Genomic DNA, 21,032 nt, shown 5'->3' with positions numbered 1-21,032 from the left:
CCCCATGCCTTTTATGCTTTGTTCTTGACAAGTTGATAGTTCTTTAATGAGGATTAAGACAGCAAGACAAGCAGACATAGCTGGTGGATCAGATTATTATTGTTATTATTACCATTTTGGTTTATTGTGGTTATTACACCAGAAAGTCTACAAATTAATTTGCACAGTTGGTCTATTGATGAGTGGTGTTAATTGTTAACCATAATTGCGAACGAAGTTTGTGGTGGACAAATCTCACAATACACCATGTAGTATAAGTTTGATTAGGCTGCAATATCATCAAGTAAATGGTATAATTCGATTGCTTCGAGGGATAAGGGCCAGTACGATTGTGTTTTCTCCCAGTTTTACGTGGTTGATGTATGCTTTACATTATTTACAATCACAATATATTTTATCTAAAGAAAAATTAGTATACATGAATTAAATATTTCACATATATTCAATACAGTAACATCATATATTTGCAGAAGAAAAATTATATGTATAAGAATCGTGCCAAACTAAACAGATCAGAACCGTCCAGTGCACATAAATGTGTGACCATGGCCAGATAGCATGAAAAATCTGTAAAGAAACTGTTGTCCATGATAAGTTTGCCAGTACTTGTCCAAATCATTCAATAGTCACCATGCAGAGGTACATATGGTTTAATGCACATTTATGGAATCTAGATTAACGGCCAAGCTAGTAAAGTAGATGAAATATGTTAGAGATGGTAGAGTTGGTGTCATGCATTCCTGTTAATTCGAATTCGAATCTCTCTTAGGACATCTGTCCGTCGCACAGAATTTATCTAATGCGTCTTATCTCTCCGTATGATTAGCAGGCTATTGCACAGGATGGGGTTTATTTAATGCGCACTTTCGATTAGTGAATGCGGGTTCTCTTGTCAACCAAAAAAAAAAATTAGATAAAATATGAACCCAAAAGCCCTTGTCCGGAATTGATACCATTGGCACAATAAAATCTTTGATGCAGGTCCAAATCCAGTTCAATTAAAAATATCTGCAATTTAACGTTTCATTTACATTTCTATGTCAAACAATTTTAACTCTCATGGAGAGCCAAACACAACTAAGTTGAAGTTCTTGATTTCTTGCTAGTGATATGTCTGATGTCCTGCAAGTATATATATGGTACAATCAATAATATCCAAGGAGCTTTTAAAGGGAACAAAATTGATTAAACGAATCCGCAATCAATGTAATACTTCTTTTTTGAGAAATTTTATCAAGGTTCGGACCAACCAGTTAGCAAATCCAGTAGTTCGTTTGGTCCAGGCTGCAATAAAACTTCTCCTTTTCTTCAGCTACATAACGCGTTCTTGTAAACATTATTATCATCTTCCTTCCGAATTTGAGCAGCCATGTGAGATACCTTTCTACTCACTTTTTAACTCTTTCGGAAATTCCAGTTGAGCTTACCTAGATTAGGAAGGTTTTTAATGATCCCTTTACATAAAATTCTCCTTGATATTTTGTCTTGTGCTCGTCTGTGCACAGGCTACAGATCGAGATGTGAGATGTGTAGACAATTTGGAGTTAGCAAAACCCGTGAACCCTTATGGTTAATTTAGGTCTACAATTAAGCAGAACGTGACCGTGATGAGAACTTTTTCCTCACCCGTGACACCTAGTTATAAAGGTAATTATATTAATCTACATCAGTGATTATACAGCAGTTTGAATGAACAAAAAAACCCAAAGAGACAAGAACAGCTGGGCCATTTTCGTCACGAAAAGTACAGCAGGGCCATCAGCAATGGCTGTGTGTCCGTCCTATTACACTGCCATGATGATATTCTTGTATAAAAAAGTTAAGTGTTGCATCCCTTGAATGAAATGCCAATTTCAATTCTCTCAAGTAAAGATTCTTGATGTAACTTTTTGAGGTTTCATCTTTTATTTTTTTTTTCCTTAAAAGGGCTAAGTTGTCTTTGCAGCCCAATGGATTCATAATATTTCACTTTGGTATTTAACTTATAGACTTGATATTATATTTATATGCACCCTAAAGTAGTGTGTGAAAAACAAAAAACCAATTGTTCATTTACTCCAATTGTTCCTATTATGAACGGAAGTAATGTATTTTCTAAAGCGATATTTATTTGGGATTCTTAGAGAATGATGCTCATTTTCACCACAGAGATGGAAAAGTAACTCAAAAGGGTGTAAAGCATCAAAAGTAAAACTTTTTAAGTTGAAACGTAAAAACTTCATAGAAATATTAAGGGTTCAAAGGGAATTTAATCTTTAGAAAAAAAAAGGTTCAGGGTTCTGATTTTTCAAAGAAGTTGACAAGGAAAAAATTCTTTGATAAAATTCCCAAGCCATTATTGCACAATTGTGAAAGATGTCGACCTTTGTAAGTTGAACAAAAATACAAAACATTTCAATTGGGACCCCAATTTATTGAAGTAGTTGTAATGCAGGTAATAGCAAAAATTGATGTAGCTTATCCACAATTTGGTCATTTCAATTCAAGCTACTGTTTCTTCAAGTTTGATGTTTAGTTATGATGTAACATGTGTATATTCATCTTTATAAATTATAATCGGTCCGAATGCGCAGATGTTAAGGTTCTCCCACGAAGAGGAAATATCAAATTTCTTTAGTGGGATGCATATAATTTTCCACTGGGTTTTCTCTAGTTATTAGGAACGAACTGTCGTTAAATGGACAAGTGCAGGAAAGTGAAGTGACAAAACAGGTGTGACTCCGAATTGATTATGGCTTTTCGGACCAGCCCACAAGAATACATTTAAAGAGGTAGGTGGAGAAAATGAAGGTGATCTTAAATCATGTACAAGTAGTTGGTTCTTATCTTTATTTTCCTCCCCAATTCAAAACTTCTTGTCTATGGACCTTGTGAGAGATAAAGCAACTTTCACTATATAACTCCGTTTGGACTGACAATTTTTTCCAAAATAAATTTTTTAAATACAATGTTATAGTAATACACAATAATAATTCAAAAAACATCTCATCCATATAGTATATCAAATATTTCAAAAAATTTTATAGTAAAAATTTTTTATATACACTGTTACAGTAAAATTTTTTAAAAATACCCCAAAAAACAGCTAATCCAAACGGCAACTCAATCTACCTAAAAGTATTAAGAGAGCACCCAAAGAATCCTATATAGTTACTGTATATATACTTGGCTTACTCTTATTTTCTACTATTTGAGCACAATGCAGGCCTTGTTTGGAATCTAAGTTTTTTGCCAAGTTTATCTGTTACAAATTTTTTAAAAACTTTAACTACAGTAATCTAAAAAAATTTCTCAAAATTTTTAAACTATACACTTCAAAATATTCAAAAATCTACACATTTCAAAAATTTTTTTAAAAACTTCTACAGCAAATTACAGTAAAATTTTAGACAAACTTCCAAAAAACTCACCTTCCAAAAAGCTCAGATACTTTAGTCTACCACACTGGTTAAGTAAAATAAATGAACTTAGCCGTTCTATGTAATCGAAGATTTCTATTGAGCAACAGTGACCTACATATTCTATTTAACTATTGTTAAAAGAAATTCCCTCTTCGGTCAATCCTATGAGCCGACCGCTTAACCGAGTTGGGTTACTAATTGGATTGGATAAAATAGAAACTTGTTGAAAAGTCAAGGACCATAGGATCAACCAACAAAAATTAGAAATTTGACTAGTTTTCACTGTGACCGATTAAATTTCAAAAAATTTCCAATGTTGGGCTTGTGAGGTTCGAACACGTGGTAGAATGCTAAAACTTACAAAGTAAGTGTGTGCTTGTGTGTTTTTTTTTATTTATATAATGCCTTTATTGTGTTTAGTGGACTAGTTTATTTGCTTTATAGTATTTTTAAAAATTTAAGTATATTCTTTCATTGTATCATTGGACCTATTGGTTCAATCAGTCGATTCACTGAAAAACCGTTAACTCATTGACAACTTTTTTGTTGGGTTAGACGTAGTAATTATTCTTTTCTTTTTTCATGAAATTTTTCTAGAATTATTAAAGAATAGTAGTCTTTTTATAAATAAATAAGAAATAATATATTAAATTTAGGAAACATCATTTGCGCTCCATATCTTGTTATTTGCACTCCTACCATTTCTTATATCATATAATCTAATAAATAAAAACTATACAATAAAAATGATAGCTCCCATCATTTGTTATATCATATTGTCTAACAAATGAAAATTATATAATAAAAAATGATAGTAGGAGTGCAAATAAGAAAAGGTTGGTGCAAATAAAAATTTCCTAAATTTATGCAAAGATGAAACAATTTGGCCTAAATCAATTGATTGCAGCCCGCAGGTAAAGCTAATCAACCAGTAATAATTGACACTCCCGATCAAAGATAATAAGATAACATTCAATTTCAGTAGTTGTGATCTTGTGGCTGCCATTAACTCTGGTGCACTTGCCTAATGACAAATGGTCCATAACTATTCAATAAACGTGGCAACCTTTGGATCATAATCTTCTTCAAGGGAACTAAAACTCGTACTGCTTAGGTTTGCCTTTTGAAAGCAAGCAAGCAGGCAGGCATGGTTTGGGACAGTTGCATTAGAAGCCCAAAAAATAGTTCAGAAAACATGATAACCATTGATTACTATCCTTAGCGGAAATTGATTTTATGGGAAGCAGATTAAATACAACTCTGTCTTGGCATTTTCAGAGGACTTCTTTGAGTAATGATCTGTACCAGATACAGAAGTGCTTAGTCTGGTGAATCAGCAGTCATCATAAGTGCTTTTAAGACAAAGTAGTTAGCAGTTAGAAAAGTAATTACATACTCCTAATATTTGTTAGCGCTCCTTTTCTGTTATTGCCATATTTAACGTATTTAACACATTTATTTCTTGTCTTGTCATATTTATCATCTAAATTATTGTACGACATCTGATTTCTTACATTCATTTCAAATCCTTGAGCATCAAGGTGGTCGACAAGATTAACGTTGCAAGTCTACTTGTTAAGACAAGATACTCAAAAGTTTCACGTGCTCCCTTCATCCTATTTTAATAGTTTTGATTTTTTTTTCTCACACAGTTTAAGAAATATTAGTTAATTTTGTTGGAAAAGTAAATCTAACCTAGTGGATTCCTAAAATACCCTTATATCAATATGAGAAGTATTTACATTAATTGCACCATTCAAGATATATAACAAAGCAATATTCGTGAAAAAGTTGATTGTATTAAATAAGGTAGGCTATATTTGCTAATAACGAAGTATATTAAATAAGGGTATTTTAAAAAAAATTAAAAGTTAACTATATTCTTCAATTTAAAAGTAGATTATAATTTGGAACGAATGAAAAAAGAAAACATGACTATTAAATTGGGACAGAGGGAGTATATAACAGTCCATTTATGTGAATTACGTGTAATGATTAACTGATCATCCCTTCTTTTTGTTTTGTTGAAGGAAAATAATTCTGCCCTATCAACAAAAAGTGATCTGCGATTATAATACAACATATCTAGAAAAAAATGTGCGTATAAATTTTGTATTAGCTAGTGATTGCATTTATAACCTTATGAAAGTACGAATAATTCACGAGGTCTCTTCTAAACTTAATTAGATGGTTAAAAACCGCATGGTTTTCATTTTTTTGCAACATACTTACTAATTTATCATAGGCAAAAGGTATTCTTCCAACATCTAATTTGGTAAACGTGTGAAGAAATATATATCGGTTTGAAAAGCATATATAAATTTTAAGAGGAGTTACTTTTATTTCAAAAAGTAGCTTTCTCCATCTTCAGGCAAAATATCAGCCAAAATCGGAGTCATCTGGAAGGATTAACTCTGGGCTGAGAATTCAATTCCATTTGTTCTTATGTCTTGTGTCTTTTAGAAGCTTGAAAGTCTCATGATTTGAACCAGAAAAACAAAAAGAAAGTCTCATGATTTTGATTTGAACATTTTTTCTTTTTCTTTGTTTTGGGCAAAAAAATTTTTGTTATACATGATCATAATTCACAATTGAAGAGAAGCTATGTGAATGTGTATTATGTCATAAAAATTTTGTGTTGAAAGGTTTTATTATAGTTGCCTCATCTATTATGAAAATTTCTTTGTTGTATAGAAAGTCTCTGTGCCTATAGACTATATAGAGTTCATGTTGAAATTTGAAAAAAAAAAAAAAATTAGATAAAATAAATATATAAATGTACGATAAAATAATAATTGTTAACATATGCATTCATATCGCAGATTTAGTATGATTCAAATATACTAACAAATGCTCACTGGCCACACACGTTAGGAAAGCTCGAAGAATTAAAGACATACTACTCCCTCCGTCCCACTTTGATAGTCCTGTTTTTTTTTTTCACATAGTTTAAGAAAAAATAGTTAATTTTGTTGAAAAAGTAAATTTAGATTGCTATTTTCCTAAAATATCCTCACATTAAATAGAGTACAACTTTATGAGAACTTGAATTGATGGTAAAAAAAGAGTCAACTCTCATTAAATGTAGTAGGTTTATAGTAACATTAACTTACATTGAATAAGGGTATTTTAGAAAAATTAAAATACAACTACATTTTTCAATTGGAAAGTGGACTACAATTTGGGACAAATGAGAAAGGAAAACAAGACTGTCAAAGTGGGACGGAGGGAGTATCATATTTGTTGCCCACAACAGAATCATATTTTGAGTGTATTTTTGTTAATAATTGCCGCAGCTGGAACTCTCTTCAATTGACCAGACCTCTCTCATATGTGTGACAAAAAGCAAGATGATAGTGATCAATATTTTTGTCCTGAATTTGTTTTTCTTTTAGTTCTTATTTATATCAAAATAAAGTCCTAGAAGGGGGAAGAATGGGTTAGTGTAGTAGTAGCCAGAAGGGGTCGCATCCTTTTCTTACTCAAGGACACAAAAACAATAATAGACTTTGATCTTTTAAAGTTTTTATATAGAAGAATTTAGCATGAAAGTTTCATACATAAAAAAATAGACTTTGATCTTTTAAAGTTTTTTAATAGAATATTAATTAAGATGGGATAAATCCACCCCCCTCCATCCTAAATCCACACCTTATACATGTGTTAGACACTTGTGCCAGTACCTTTTCAACATCAAATTAAAATATTTTATAATAATATCTTTTCTAAAGGAAAATATTCACACCCTAATCTTTATTGTGAGTTTTATAGAAATTTCTATTATTTTTTTCTTTTCTTCAACATTCATTTTTCTTTAAAGTTGCTTTAAAATTTTCCTCTTTTCTATTATGACCTACTAACTTTATTTGGTTAAACTTTTTTTTTTTACACACACATAATAAATGTGACCAAATGGAGATGTTTGTATATTAGGTCAATAAGATTACATATTCCACCTTAAAAACTATTTATATTTTAATTTTACAGAATTGAAATATATATATATATATATATATATAGACATTGTTATTTACATCATTATTAGTAATTGAAAAGTTCTAGATTGCTAAATTGATTTTAAATTAGAAATTAATATTCTTATGCACTTGTAAAATGTTTGAAAATAATCTCTACTTCAATGCAAGCATTTGTTTTTCTATGTTTGCTATGTAAATATATGTTTCTTTACATTATAAGAAATGTCAAATAAACTTAAAGCAAGGCCATTATTGTCTAATATATGTATGAGGTCTGTATTTAGTCTGTAGGGGGTATAGATTGAACCCCTCCCAAACTTGGTGCTTACAATGTTTGTGGGTAGTTATGGTTGAAAATCAGTTGTGGTAACAATGGTTAATAATATGGGCAATATGGTAATCAGATGGTAGGGGTAAAATTGGAAATCTAAAAAGTAACAAAAAAATTACACCAAATCTAATGCTCTCCCTTTATATATACTAGTGCTCAAATGCATATCCAATGCGTGTGCAATCAAAAAATACCTAATATTTATGTTAATATCTTTTAAATATAATTTCTATTATTGAAGCAAACTTTAATCTTTTAAATATTTTTCATAAAATAATTTTATATTGGTAGTTGTAATGTCTAGGGGTATTTATGATGAAAGCATTCACTTAAATAGTTAAAAGTAAAAATAGTCATGGGTAGTTATAGGTAGTTAAAGTAGTTTTTATAAAGGCAAAAAAGAAAATTCATAAAGTGTTAACCCAATGTAAACTCCAAATCCGTTCTTCAGTGCTCAATGCACACTCAATGTGTGTGCAATCAAAAAAATAATTGGTAGTTATAATATTTAGGCATAGTTATGTTGAAAACATATGTTTAAATAGGTAAAAATAATCATGGGTAGTTATAAGTGAGAACCCGTAATTTTCCATTTTCTAGGTTTTATTATTTTTCATGGCTTGTTTTCTGCATTTTCGTGAGTAGGAAAAAATTTCTAGATATTTTAAGGAGCAGATATAGTTTTTAGATGATTTTTCTAGTATCGAATAGGTTTTGAGAAATTAAGAGCGTATACCGGACGTGAGACCCATTAGTGCGAAAAGTTCGGAAAAATTCGGCCAACTAGGTTAAGTTTTGGATACTGGAATTAATTTATCGGGTGTTAAGAGATAAGTAGAGGATGCTAAGTGGATTGGTATAAGAGAGACAAAAGTTAGGCAAGTCATTAATGAGGTGACAAGTGTCACTATTTGAGTGGGTTTACTTTATGAACACTATTCATGGTCTTATCAATTGACCAAATAAATAAAAAAACTACCAAAAATTCATCATTTTCTCCTTCATCTTGGCCGGCTCTTCAAGCAACAAAAGAAAGAAATTCTTCAAGTTTTTGACTTCAATCTTGCTCAAGTTCAACAATCTAACCATTTAATCTTGCAATTTCTCCATAAAACCTCTTCACTTAGTGTTAGTGAGTTGATTTGTGGAGTTATTTGGAAAGCTAAGACGACCTATTGCTCTCTCTCTCTTGTTTCTAAGGTGAGTTGTGAAGAACCACTTTCCTTCCTCTAATGATGCCTAATTTATGATTAGTGGTGGTATGAGATGAAACTTTATGGATTACATCTTGAGTTTTGGTTGAATTGGTGAAGTTTTCTATTTATTGGTGATTTTTCTGTTTTAATATGAACATGATTGTGTGGCTATCTATGATGATTGGAAATGATGTATAATGACTCTAGAAGGTGGAAAAAGTGGATGATTGCAACCAATTTCTGGTTTGGAAGAAATTGTAGAAAGTTAGGGTTTTATTGGGAACAATCTGCCCGATTTTGTAACTCCTAGTTAGAGGCCGAATTGGCCTTGGCTTAAAACATGAAAGTTGTATGGAATGACATTTTAGAGGTGCCTACAAAATTTCAGGTCAATCAGAGTAGCGTAGAATGAGAAAAGTCGAAATTACCCTTGCTGTCCTGGTTTTTCCCGAATGTAAGAATTGCGGCTGTAATTGATTGTTTTGGGTGGAATTGCTTCCGAATTGGTTGTTGAGACCTTCTGATGAAATGTAGCCCTGTTTCTCAGCTTTCAGTTGGTTTTGGAATTTCTGGATTTGGACTTGGATAGCCTGATTTATGATGTTTCCGCTAGAATGCGTTCTGTGAATCTGTTTTACGGTTTTGGTGTAGTATCTTGCATATTTGACATGGTTGCACTTGAAACTGGGTTGAGTGACCTTCTGTGATGTTGTACCCCTGTCTTTTAGCTTCGAAACGGTGTATCTTACACCTTCATCCGGTAATCGTAGTGCCTTGGGTGCCATTACCGTAAAAAGAGGTCAAAAACTGTTTTTTTCAGGGCAAAGCTAAATCCATTGCCGGATTTTCTGGTTTTCTCTAATGCTTGTATATGCTTATGGAACCCTATTGGGGTCATATTTGGCATTGGTTTATGACTCGTTATCGAGTCTCATTGTACTTGTTTGCATGTTTTAGGGCGTGACGTTGGTGCACGACGTTCTTTTGACGGAAGTGCATGAAACCTCATTTGCAAGCTTGGTGAGTGTACTACTCACTTGTGTGTTACTATATGGCTTTGAATGTGAATTGCTTGAAGTAAATTGAATGTGAATTGATTGAAGTGAGAGCGTACTTTATCACTCTCACTTATTGTTTACCATGTTATTGGAATGTTACATGAAATGAAAGTGCTTGACTTGGTGTCGTTTGGACGAGTATCCAACGACTACAATTGTTATCTTTGAGCTCAACCCCATTGGTAGTTGATTGAATCGAGCCGGCGAGGGCTTGGTCGTGCCAATTGATGTGCCTTGGGGAAGTGTTATATGGAATCTTGTAGTATGAGAGACTCTCGATTCCGGTTTACTCGAGTAATACCAAAGTGCAAGTGTTTGGAGTTCGGGCCCGGTAGGGGTATGTTGGGTGGAAGGAATGGAAGTAAAGTGGAGTCTACGGTTGGTTACTTTTGAATTGACGGAGAGTCAATGAAGTTCGATCAAGAAATGCAAATGAGGGAAAAGGGCTCTTGAAAGCCACCCGTATCCTTTTATCACCACATGTGATGTGTGCCTTTGCTTACTTTTAATGTATTGAATGAAAAGCTTGATGCCTATATGTACTTGGTTGCTTGAGTGATAGTATTCTCACTGGGCAATTAGCTCACCCCGTTCCTTTTGTTTTCCTTATAGGAATCTGACTGCTTTTGGAATGACTTTTGATAATTGGTTGCCGAATGAACTAGATGAATATCTCTTTTGTATAGTTTATGAATTGAAACTCTAAATGTGCCATTGGGGCCGTTTTCACTTTTATTTTGGCAACCGTACATGTATTAATTTTGAGAAATTTTCATATGCCCTTTTGGCTTGTAAATGCTAAATTTCAAGATGTGAATGTTTGCCCGATATTTGGTTGGGTTCTGACGGGTCGGTTACTATTCATGCCCGACTCCGGATTTCATTTTTTTTTATTTTGGGTTATTTTGCCATTTTGACTCGTTTACGCCCGTTTGTAAGTTCCGGAACGATATAGATCGCTCTAAACTGCACCGTTAGTCCTGGCGAAAACTGGGCAGGCAGTCCGCTAACCCCTTTGGTTCGCCTTAGGGGAAAGTGGGGCTGTCACATTATACGTAACTAAAGTAAAAGTAGTTTTCAAAGAAAGTTTATAAAGTGACGGTAAATGTTTGGAGTTAACCCCAAACTTTTTTTTTAAGCAGTCAAGCTTTATATATAATATAGATAGTATATATATTAGGATATCCTTAAACTCAAGACCTTCTTTTAATGTGAGTAGATAAAGGTGGACAAGGCCCATCACGCTTACATTTTCAGATGTTCGAGGACTTGTAAAAATTATTTTTAATTGAATGAATCACAAAATAGTGCAAGTCAATATAACTATTTTATATAATATGTAATAAAAAGTGTATTATACAGAAGTATGTACAATTGGAAGTAAAAAAACTGTTGGTGAGGGAGAACTTGAGAATCGGAGCAAGTTAGTTTTGGTTGAGTAACATTTGTGTGTCAGTTGATAATAGCATAGTTATTAAATCCGGTCCAACTTGACGGTTCAACCTTGTCAACCCGGTGAACCGGCCATGAAATTGGGCTGGATTGTTAATTGGATCATTTGTGCAAGAAACCCGTTGTCTTGTCAACGGACCGGCAGTTCAACTAGTCAACTCGGTTGAATCGAACGGTTTTGTAAGAACCCGGTTGTTGTGTTAAAAATTTTTAGAAGATGTTGCAATGGAGAATCAAACCTCGAACCTCAACCACAAGAGTGAAGCGCGCTCGCCACTGAACCAGCAAATCATTTTGTGCTTATATTATATATTAGACTTTTATTCTTATTTTATTTCTTCAAAACAAAATTTGTTTGGAATCTTTTGATAAAATTTTATTATTCCCCAAATTCTATAAGTTATGAATGGATTTAAAAAATAGCATATTACATAATTCATTTTAAAGACAAATATTATTCTTAATAACTTTTTGCACTTAAAATTTGTAAATAAACTAGATAACTACACTTAGATAAAATTTTATATTTGAAATTTGATGGATTGCTAATTAAATTTAGATTTTGTTAATTCTTATAAGAATTAATGATTTTAAAATAAATTGGACTAACTGAGTATTTACTATGACATAGTTTATTATAGTTTCAACTATATTAAAAATTATGAAATATAATATTTAAGTATATTTAGTGACCAATTGGTTAAACCAGTAACCCGTTGACCTCCTTCTTTTATCGGGTTCCTCCCCAGGTCGGGTTTAATAACTATGAATAATAGAAATAAGGTTAATGGATAATAGAGATAAAGGTGAATTTGAAAACAAACAAAGTTAATACTAAGTTAAATAACTACGTAGGCTTTATCATTGTAAAGATTATAAATGTTTATGTACTTGCTTTTAACAGCAAAAGCAACTGTCTTACTCTTATCCTACCTTTATTTTTTTAAGGAAATGAATCAAATCATATCGAACTTTTAAGGAAATTAAACCTACCTTTTATAGTGTTTAATGCATTCCCAATATGTGTGCAATAAAAAAATACATAATATTTATAGTCATATATTGTAAATAAAATTTATAGTCATATAGTGTTTATTGCACACCCAATATGCATGCAATAAAAAAAATACATAATATTTATAATCATATATTGTAAATAAAATTTTTATTACTGAAACAAACTTTAATCTTTCAAATATTTGTCATAAAATAATTTTATATTGGTAGTTATAATGTTTGGGGTAGTTATGTTGAAAACATATATTTAAATAGTTAAAAGTAAAATTAGTCATGAGTAGTTATAGGTGGTTAAAGTACAAGTAGTGTTTATAAGGATAAAAAAAAAGTTCATAAAGTGATGATAAATGTTAAACCTAAGCCCCTTCCTCAAACTTTATATATAGTATAGATTATAGATGTTTATGTACTTGCTTTTTACAACAAAGGCAACTATCTCACTCTTAACCTACCTTTATTTTTTTAAGGAAACGAATCAAATCGTATCAAACTTTTGAGCTGCTAGGTTTGATCCTAATTTTTGGCTTCAAGCTCAAATTCAAACTCAAATTTGATATGAGCTTAAATTTGAAGTTTGAATTCGATTTGATTTAATATTTAATAGTTTTGAGTTCAACTCAAGAGTTAATTTTTTTTTAATTTTCTAATTTTTATTATTATTTTATCAATAAGACATATATAATATCCATTTAACAAAATAGTAAATACATAAGCTGATACAAAATATTAATAAATATGTAAAAAAAAAATTATTTGACCTATAACGAAACTAATATATGCAAGTTTAAACTTGATGAAGTACTTTAATTAAATCCTAACTCTTGTTCAAATTCAAACTCAAACTCATTAAAAGTTGAACTCGAATTGAACTCGTTTAAAATGAAAATCGAATTGAGTCCTTAACTAATCCAGCCCAAACTATTGTTACGGGCTCAGTTCATTTACAGTTTTATCTAACTAGGTTTTTGCATGTTAAGATCCCTGGATCTAAACTTCCTGAGGCCCCCTCTCCCCACAAATCCCACCATAGAGGTGTTCATCAACCTATAATCGGTAATTCGGTAAAAAAAAAAAAATTCAATTTTTTTTTCGGTTGTTTCAACAAGGTCAATGTCCAATTTCCATCCAAACTTTTATTTGGTAATTGGATTTCGGTCGGGTAGTTGGTATTTCGGTAAACTATCCAAAGTTTTAGATTATTTTTCTAATATAGATTAGTTAAGAATATTTAATATGTAACTAACAATGTAAAGTTATTAATTTGTTAATTAATATACTTTTAGGTCACATATTTGTTTATAAGCATAAATTATAACTTATAACATTATTGATTAATACATTAATGTGTAATATGCTATATTAGTAGGCATGAAACATTTAAAATATTTAGTTAGAATATGAAATTTGGTGATTCGTTTGGGAATTCGGTAATCAAATTTCAATATTCATTCCCAAATTTTTTTGCCAAATTTTAAGATTGGATCTTAATCCGTTTTTCTGAATTCCATTTTACCAATATCCGATTTCAGACGGGTCGGCCGGTTACTCTTTTCCAAAGTGTAAACACCCCTATCCGACCATTCCCCGTTTGAAAAAAAAAAAAAAAAACGTAAAACCAGGTTTTCCGCTGGGGTAACTGAATGGAGTCAAATCCCATATTTACGTGCCCAGTAATCTAACCACCGGGATGTGGAGTTGACTCTCATGTCCTAATATTCTAGCAGTCGAAGCACTCATTAAAGTAATCCATCACTTAAAAAGAGAAGAGAAAGTAAGAAAGAAAAGTTCAAATGGATCATTCAAATCTAATTAGAAGTATTTCGGTTTTCAATCTAATTGAATAATGTTGAGACATAATCAACAGTAACCCTTTCAATTACTGAATTGTCCATCCACTTCATTACCAACCAACAATGGATTTTATGGGATGAACATAAATAAAAAGCCTGGCATGCCTTGACAAGATTTGGTTAATTTTATTTGTTTAAAGCATTTGTTTCATAATTGCTTCAGAGCTTAGTCGTTTTATAATCTGAAACAATACCACAACCAGCATTCCAGCCCAAGTCAAGTTCATTTGGCATCTGATTCCAGGAGTTTAATGCATCATCAATCGAGGACTAATGAACTCGGGCGGATTTACACTGGGGGCATGAGCCACCGCTGTCTCCCTTAAATTTCTATAATACCCATAAAAATTTGATATAATTTCGAGTGTGTCCCCGAAATTTTGTGTATTTATTGATTTGTATGTTCTTAAAGTTGTTTTTTATTTTACTTATTGTTACAGCTACCGTAGAAAGGGCTTTTTCAGTTATGAATATAGTGAAAATTTGATTACGGAATAGAATGAAAGGCACTTGGATGAATGATTGTTTAGTTACTTTTATTAAGAAAAATATACTTCATGAAATTCAAAATGAAAATGTTGTAAACCGTTATTAAAATATGGAATATATGCATCATTTGTACTTGTTGGTAAATATTTTTTTTCTTAAAAAACTAGAAAAAAGAGTAGGTAAAAAATTTTAGAGTTATTTTTGCCCCCACTGAAAATTTTTTCTGGCTCCGCCACTGAATGAACTACTGGACTCCCTTCATTGTTGAGCCTGTTTCAGATCATGCAACAAATCACACTGTGCTTAAACGTATGGTCAAGCTTGATTCCATAGCTAAGAACAGAAAAGATTGTGAGGGAATTGACATATTCGTACAAAACTGTGATTAATGCAACTTTAAGTACTCCATATTTCTTATTCAGTTGATTCACCTCAGTTTTCTAGAGTTAATATAACTGCAGATGGATTTCAGCGTATACATTTCTATGATCATTTTTGTTTAGATATGGATCTCTGGACAATGTCAGAGAATTTTATCTGACCAGTGCATATAAATTGGCTATGGAAACCTAGCAAATTGGATGGAGGCCAGAATCAACCCCGGCAAAGAAAAGGTCTTTTTTGTGACCATGTCCCCAACACATGTATGGTGAGTTTTAGTTTACTGAAGATCCATTGTGTTGAAAGCCTAACCAACAGATTTTAGGCCACTTGAACAGATTGGTTTGGTATTGGGGTAGGCCCTTTAACAAATCTTGCCCAATATGTAACATAGTTCAGTTATTATTTCATCCTTCTTTACCATAACGCCAGTTATATACTACTGTTTTTTCGTGATTTTCATTGTAGAACTGGGATTATCAAAGCACAGAAAAGAAGATCATACTTCAGTCTTTGGTGCCAGGCATCCCAGATGTATAGAATAAGATTTGCTATGCAATGCTTTTGCAGGGATTGTAGCAATGAATGAATGATTGCGGGATTTATCCTCAAATTCTTCTGTCTTGAATGGTTGACACAGTATTGATCATCTTCTTAGATATGCCAACTTTAACCTATTGATATCTAGGAATAACTAATGAGCAATATCCATCTTTTCAGGAATATTCGATCGAGAGTCTTCTCTGTTATGCTAGGAATGAGAATGTGACTTGGATAGCAGATTACAAGTCCAACATGATAAAAATCACTGTTGAGATGCATGCAATGCTGTAGCAGAAAATGTGTATGTTTTTGCTGTAGGATGCGGCATGGATCCCATATAGGCTGCATTTACAATGGCGGTTCATCTTTTTGCTCTAATTTTCATCTGATGCACTTCAATTAGTAGCCTATTCTAACTTCGACGTTAAAAAAGTACTTAAACCTTGCTCAATATGAATGCCCAATTCAAAAAAGATTACCTATTACTGCCAAAAATCGTACATTTTCATTTATATGATTCAGGCGTTGTCAATGCTGGGCTATTGCAAGAAAAACCATCAGCTCATGGTTTGGAGAAAATGTATGATTGTGTTATTTACTTTTAGTTGCTTCAGCAGACTTTAAAAGAATCTGAACCCCCTTATTGACGTAGGACAGCTTGAGATTCATTACAGAGACCTGCCTAGGGAAGAAATGTGTAGAGCCCATTTGGCTGCATAGTTGCAACCAAGGATCAATGAACCTTACAGAAGCTCCCACTCTGACTCACCCAAATCATGTGCTTGTGAAGGTCTTGATGCAGATGGCATGTAAGGTGAAAGTAACTGCTCTGAATGGAAGCTGGTATCTGCCTCAATGTCACCAAACCGAATTGACAACTGCTCATACTCCTTGATTAATCTCCTTCTTGAAGCAAAAGCCTCCTGAATCAGTTTCTGAGGAAGGGAAGAAAAAAAAGATGAAGTGAAAAAGGATCAGTTGTGCTTGAATATCGAATCCGAAAGCATGAAGCCTATCGGCACATGCTCAAGAGATGACAATGATACTGCAATACCAATAGTACAAACAATATGGAGAGCCAGATAAATCCCTCCATGTACAAGACTAACTATTCCTAGCTAATGAAAGACTTTCTACCTTTCACAAGGCAGAAAAGTTTGTTTCTTGGACTGTTATGATCATAACAATTATGACACAGATCATTATGGCAGGTACTCATTTGAGATAGGCAATCTATCATCTATACCACAAAGGTCAAGATAAACTTCAGCAGTACATAACATTAGTTGGCTTATCATCAAAGTTCAAGCAGCCATCATTCCAAATCATACTCAGCTAAATGCTTAGAAGGAATTCTTGAATGAACTTTAGCTCAGGTACAATTTGCTTTAACTACTCCAAACAAGAGTAATCAAAACAGTGCACTTTTCAAATTTGTAACTAATACTACAAGCCATGACAAGATGCAATCATCACATTTAAAGTATTTCATGGGCATCAACAAAAAACACCACACTACCCCTCATGATGCATCCACATATACCACCTAATGCGCACACACAAACACACACATACAGAGAGAGAGAGAGAGAGAGAGAGAGAGAGAGAGAGAGAGAGAGAGAGAGAGAGAGAGCCTTGAATGATCTAAATTTTCTTGGTCTGCATGAGACAGCATGGAGTATTTCATTAACCATGATGACACAACTGTCCTCAACTTTTACTTCATCAGACAGATCGATTGTCTCCATTTCGGCATCATCAATATCATTAGCAGAGACACCAAAGATCCCTGTTAAAGCAATTCCAAAGTCAGGAACCATGTGTTATGTATCATTCTCGTAAAGCATTTGTCTAAAAGCATGACAGTGTTCCAACTAGACAACGTTCCTTCTTGTTGAAAAGAACAACAGACAAGCCATTCAGACAATGTTAATATTAGCAGTTATGGGCATAAAAAGCTAAATACGTCCTTTCCATCCACCCTTTGAACCAAGAACCCCCCCCCCCCCCACACACACACCTTTTCTTAGAATAGAATTATGAAAATTGAACAAAAATATAAATAGTTTGAACACATTTCAATCATGTACAAAGACACCAGCTTCTAAATAAGTACCTGTGAAGGGTTGTTGATAGGTAGTCATAGGGAAAGCAGGCATCCCACTTACAGCTGTGTTACCAGAGGTCAAATCAGAGAAGGATGCACAGGAAATGCTGGAGAGCGCTGACGAACAATCAGTGGAATCAGTGTCATCAAAACAGACTTCCTCTATTTTCTGACTAGAATTTGCCTGTGGAAGTTCTAACAGATCCAAAAGTTCGGTTGATGCAGTATAATTTGAAGGTTCTGTCTGAGCTACTTTAAGCTCCCAACAAGTATCTGAAGAAACCAGTTCAGATGATAGGTTGGTGCTCAAAACATCTGAAAGTGAATTGCATATTGTCTCATTCTTCAGGAAGGCTCTAACCCCAGCATCATTAACTGAACTAACGGGTGAAATCTTAGCAGAGTTTGTAATTATATGGTCTTCTTTCCTAGAAATTGGTGACAATCCAGGTGAACTTTCACCATTTTGAGAACTGAAGTCGTCATTTTCCACATGCAGCTTGCTCGAACATAAGTATGACTCAAATATACTATTATGTCCAGGACACCCTAAAACTTCTGGAGCTGCATGTTTCTCCCCAAAGCCATTCTCCTCAACATCGAAATTAGAGGACATGCATGAGCAGTATCCATCTAAAGAAAAGTCAGATTCAGTTTCAGTTTCATTAGAACAAGATGGTCTATTACATTCTCCCTCTTCTTCTTGAGAAGCTCTGAGCCCTTCATCATTAAGTGAAGTTTCTGGTGATGACTTTGCCTGAATGGTTGGCCAATATTCTTCATTCATGGAAGCATGTAATGATTCACACAAACCTTTATCCAGCAGAGAATTTGAGTCCGCAGCCTTAGAATGCTCCTCCCTTGGATGTGATGAAAAATCGAATGAACTTCCATAACTAGAGTAACTTCTGTCATCAACCACCAGATTCTCCTTTCTGCCGTTCTCTTCAAGACCCATACCATGTTTTGTGGATCCTGCAGAACCATTATGTTCTAAAGTCAGGCTTTTTACTGCTTCCTCAGCAGGATCTGCATTACTATCTGCTAAATGTTCAACTGGATCAATTCCAAGCACATTATCAGGAACCAAAATTTCTGGAGAACATTTCCCCAGATCAATAGATTTTTTATCATCATCAGATGAACATCTCATGGGTGTACTTCTGTCTTTCAAAGCATAAGAATCATAACAATCTGGCTGTTCCTGTGTCCATAATAACTCCCACAAATTCTTAGCCTCAGAGGAACTTGCATGCTCAGAGGCTGGACGCTCCTGAACTGTGTCATTGTCTTCAGCACATATCTTTGACTCCTTGCTGATTGCATTTTCACCATCTTGTTCAAAAACCAAGTAAGTTTCTGTTTCTTCAGAAAAATCTGTACCATTGCATTTCATATAGTCCTCCCCAGATGTTCTAAGCTCCACATCCTCAACTAAAACCTCTGGAGAAAACCCAGCCTGGAAGCTCTTTCTCTGATCTCCTTCATTAAAACTGTCTAATGGCCCATATAAATAATTATCAACAGGAAACTCCAAATTATCAGTTGGTCGATGCTGGTCCCTCCAATATAATGGTAATTCAGATGAATTTTCATCTTTAGGATAATTCAAGTTACTAGTTGGTAAATAATCCTCTCTTTTGACATTCTCCTCAAGAACCATCTCTGTTTTATTGTGGAAAGCAGCATCACTCATTTCTCTCCTGCGCAAGTCCTTTTCTGCTACTTGGGACAAATCTGCAGAAGGTGGAGGGCTGAGCTGTCCCAGATGGTCCACTTCATCTGGATCACAACTTCTAAAATCAACTTTATCCTTCTCCTTAGATGATCCCCTTTCACTGGCATGTCTCTGCTTTTCTTTGTCAGCTAGCATATATCTAGCATTGTTCCCTAGAGCATTATTTTGTGCAATGGTCCCCGACTGAACTTTAGCTTGTTTAATATCCTCCAAAGAAGATTGAAAATCAAGCACCACATTAGAATATAATGTTCTCATGCTTTCACCAACTGTTTGCACTTGATTCTTTACATATTTAGCATTGTCCTGCAAGAGCAAGCAATTCAACAATCAGAAAGATCTTCATATAGATAATCATCTGTGGCATATGAAACAGGGAATCTAGAACAATTAGAACATTAGATCACATGCTCCAGTACTCCTCGAGCATGAGACACGATGTCAATGCTGAATTGGGCTACTCTAAGACCTCCATTATCAAGAGCCATAATCATTGTTATAATTTTCACATGAAAGCAATTACAAAAAATTCAACATGGCAAATAAAAAAATAAAGGAAAGCAGTACCTTAGTCACAAAATCATCAACGTCCTGGCAGATAGCCTCAAACTTGTGGTATATGTTCCCAATCCATGTTCTACCTTTGGACTCGTGATCCATAATGCTTGTATGCTACCTTCCTCAAATAGGGATTAAAACTCTGCTTTTCAAAAAGCTACTATCTACGAATCCAACCACGATACAACCTGGACAAAATATTTAGAGATTTCATTAACGGGGCAAGTTTGTACTTAAAGATTAGTTCTTATCCTGTTGTTCAACTCCAGCAAACATAAAACCATCATTCTGCTACTAAAAAGTCTACTATCAAGATGCTTCAAAGATATGCTCTACGCTACGTCTTTGGAGGGAACACAAATAAGCGACAAAAAAGGAAAAAATAACAGTCTGTCAAAGTTGGGCAATAGCAGTTCGATAATTAGCTATGTGAGATCAATCAAGTCAAGAAATTGACTTACATTTAAATGGGTTTTATCCCATTCTTTACCCTGTTTCAGACATTATTAATTTCAACTAATTCATGTTAACATCCACAAGAATTAAGGAAAGCCTTAACTTTTGATCATCAATGAACAGTTTAACTCAGTCCCAGAAAACAAGAAAAACCCACCAAGTGGCAAGTACTGAACATTATTCAACCTTTTAGAATCCAAAAACCACTTTTTCCTTTTCTATTAAATTCAGGTAAGTAAAGCTCCTGATCAACGTAAAAACTAGCATACACAATCGGCAACCAGGCGGACAATATATACAACTTTTATACTAGCTCACATTGCAACTCTGGAGATATCCTATATGAAGCCAGGAGCTTACCGGCTACCGGAGGCGTCTGCCGGCCGGTGGATGCTTATGAAGATAATCTGGAGAGGATGATGATGGTGGTGGAGAGGGCCGCAGTTGCTCAGCTTCTTGGACAGAATTCGGGAAGAGT

General features: G+C 33.7%; 1 protein-coding gene across 1 annotated transcript; it reads right to left on the bottom strand.

Moving 5' to 3' along the window:
* Positions 1-16,190: 16,190 nt before the first annotated feature.
* LOC113756082 lies at positions 16,191-21,027 on the bottom strand. Its single transcript, XM_027299905.1, has 5 exons — positions 20,915-21,027; positions 20,108-20,286; positions 17,812-19,846; positions 17,330-17,484; positions 16,191-16,630 (listed from the first exon to the last, which is right to left on the bottom strand). The coding sequence occupies exons 2-5, from the start codon at positions 20,198-20,200 to the stop codon at positions 16,439-16,441; spliced, it is 2,475 nt and encodes an 824-aa protein (XP_027155706.1). The 5' UTR covers positions 20,201-20,286; positions 20,915-21,027; the 3' UTR covers positions 16,191-16,438.
* Positions 21,028-21,032: the final 5 nt, after the last annotated feature.

The sequence above is a fragment of the Coffea eugenioides genome, chromosome 1, assembly GCF_003713205.1.
Source record: "Coffea eugenioides isolate CCC68of chromosome 1, Ceug_1.0, whole genome shotgun sequence".
Lineage (NCBI taxonomy): Eukaryota > Viridiplantae > Streptophyta > Magnoliopsida > Gentianales > Rubiaceae > Coffea > Coffea eugenioides.
Note: the sequence above shows the minus strand (reverse complement) of the source record. Positions and strands in the feature narration are given on the sequence as shown.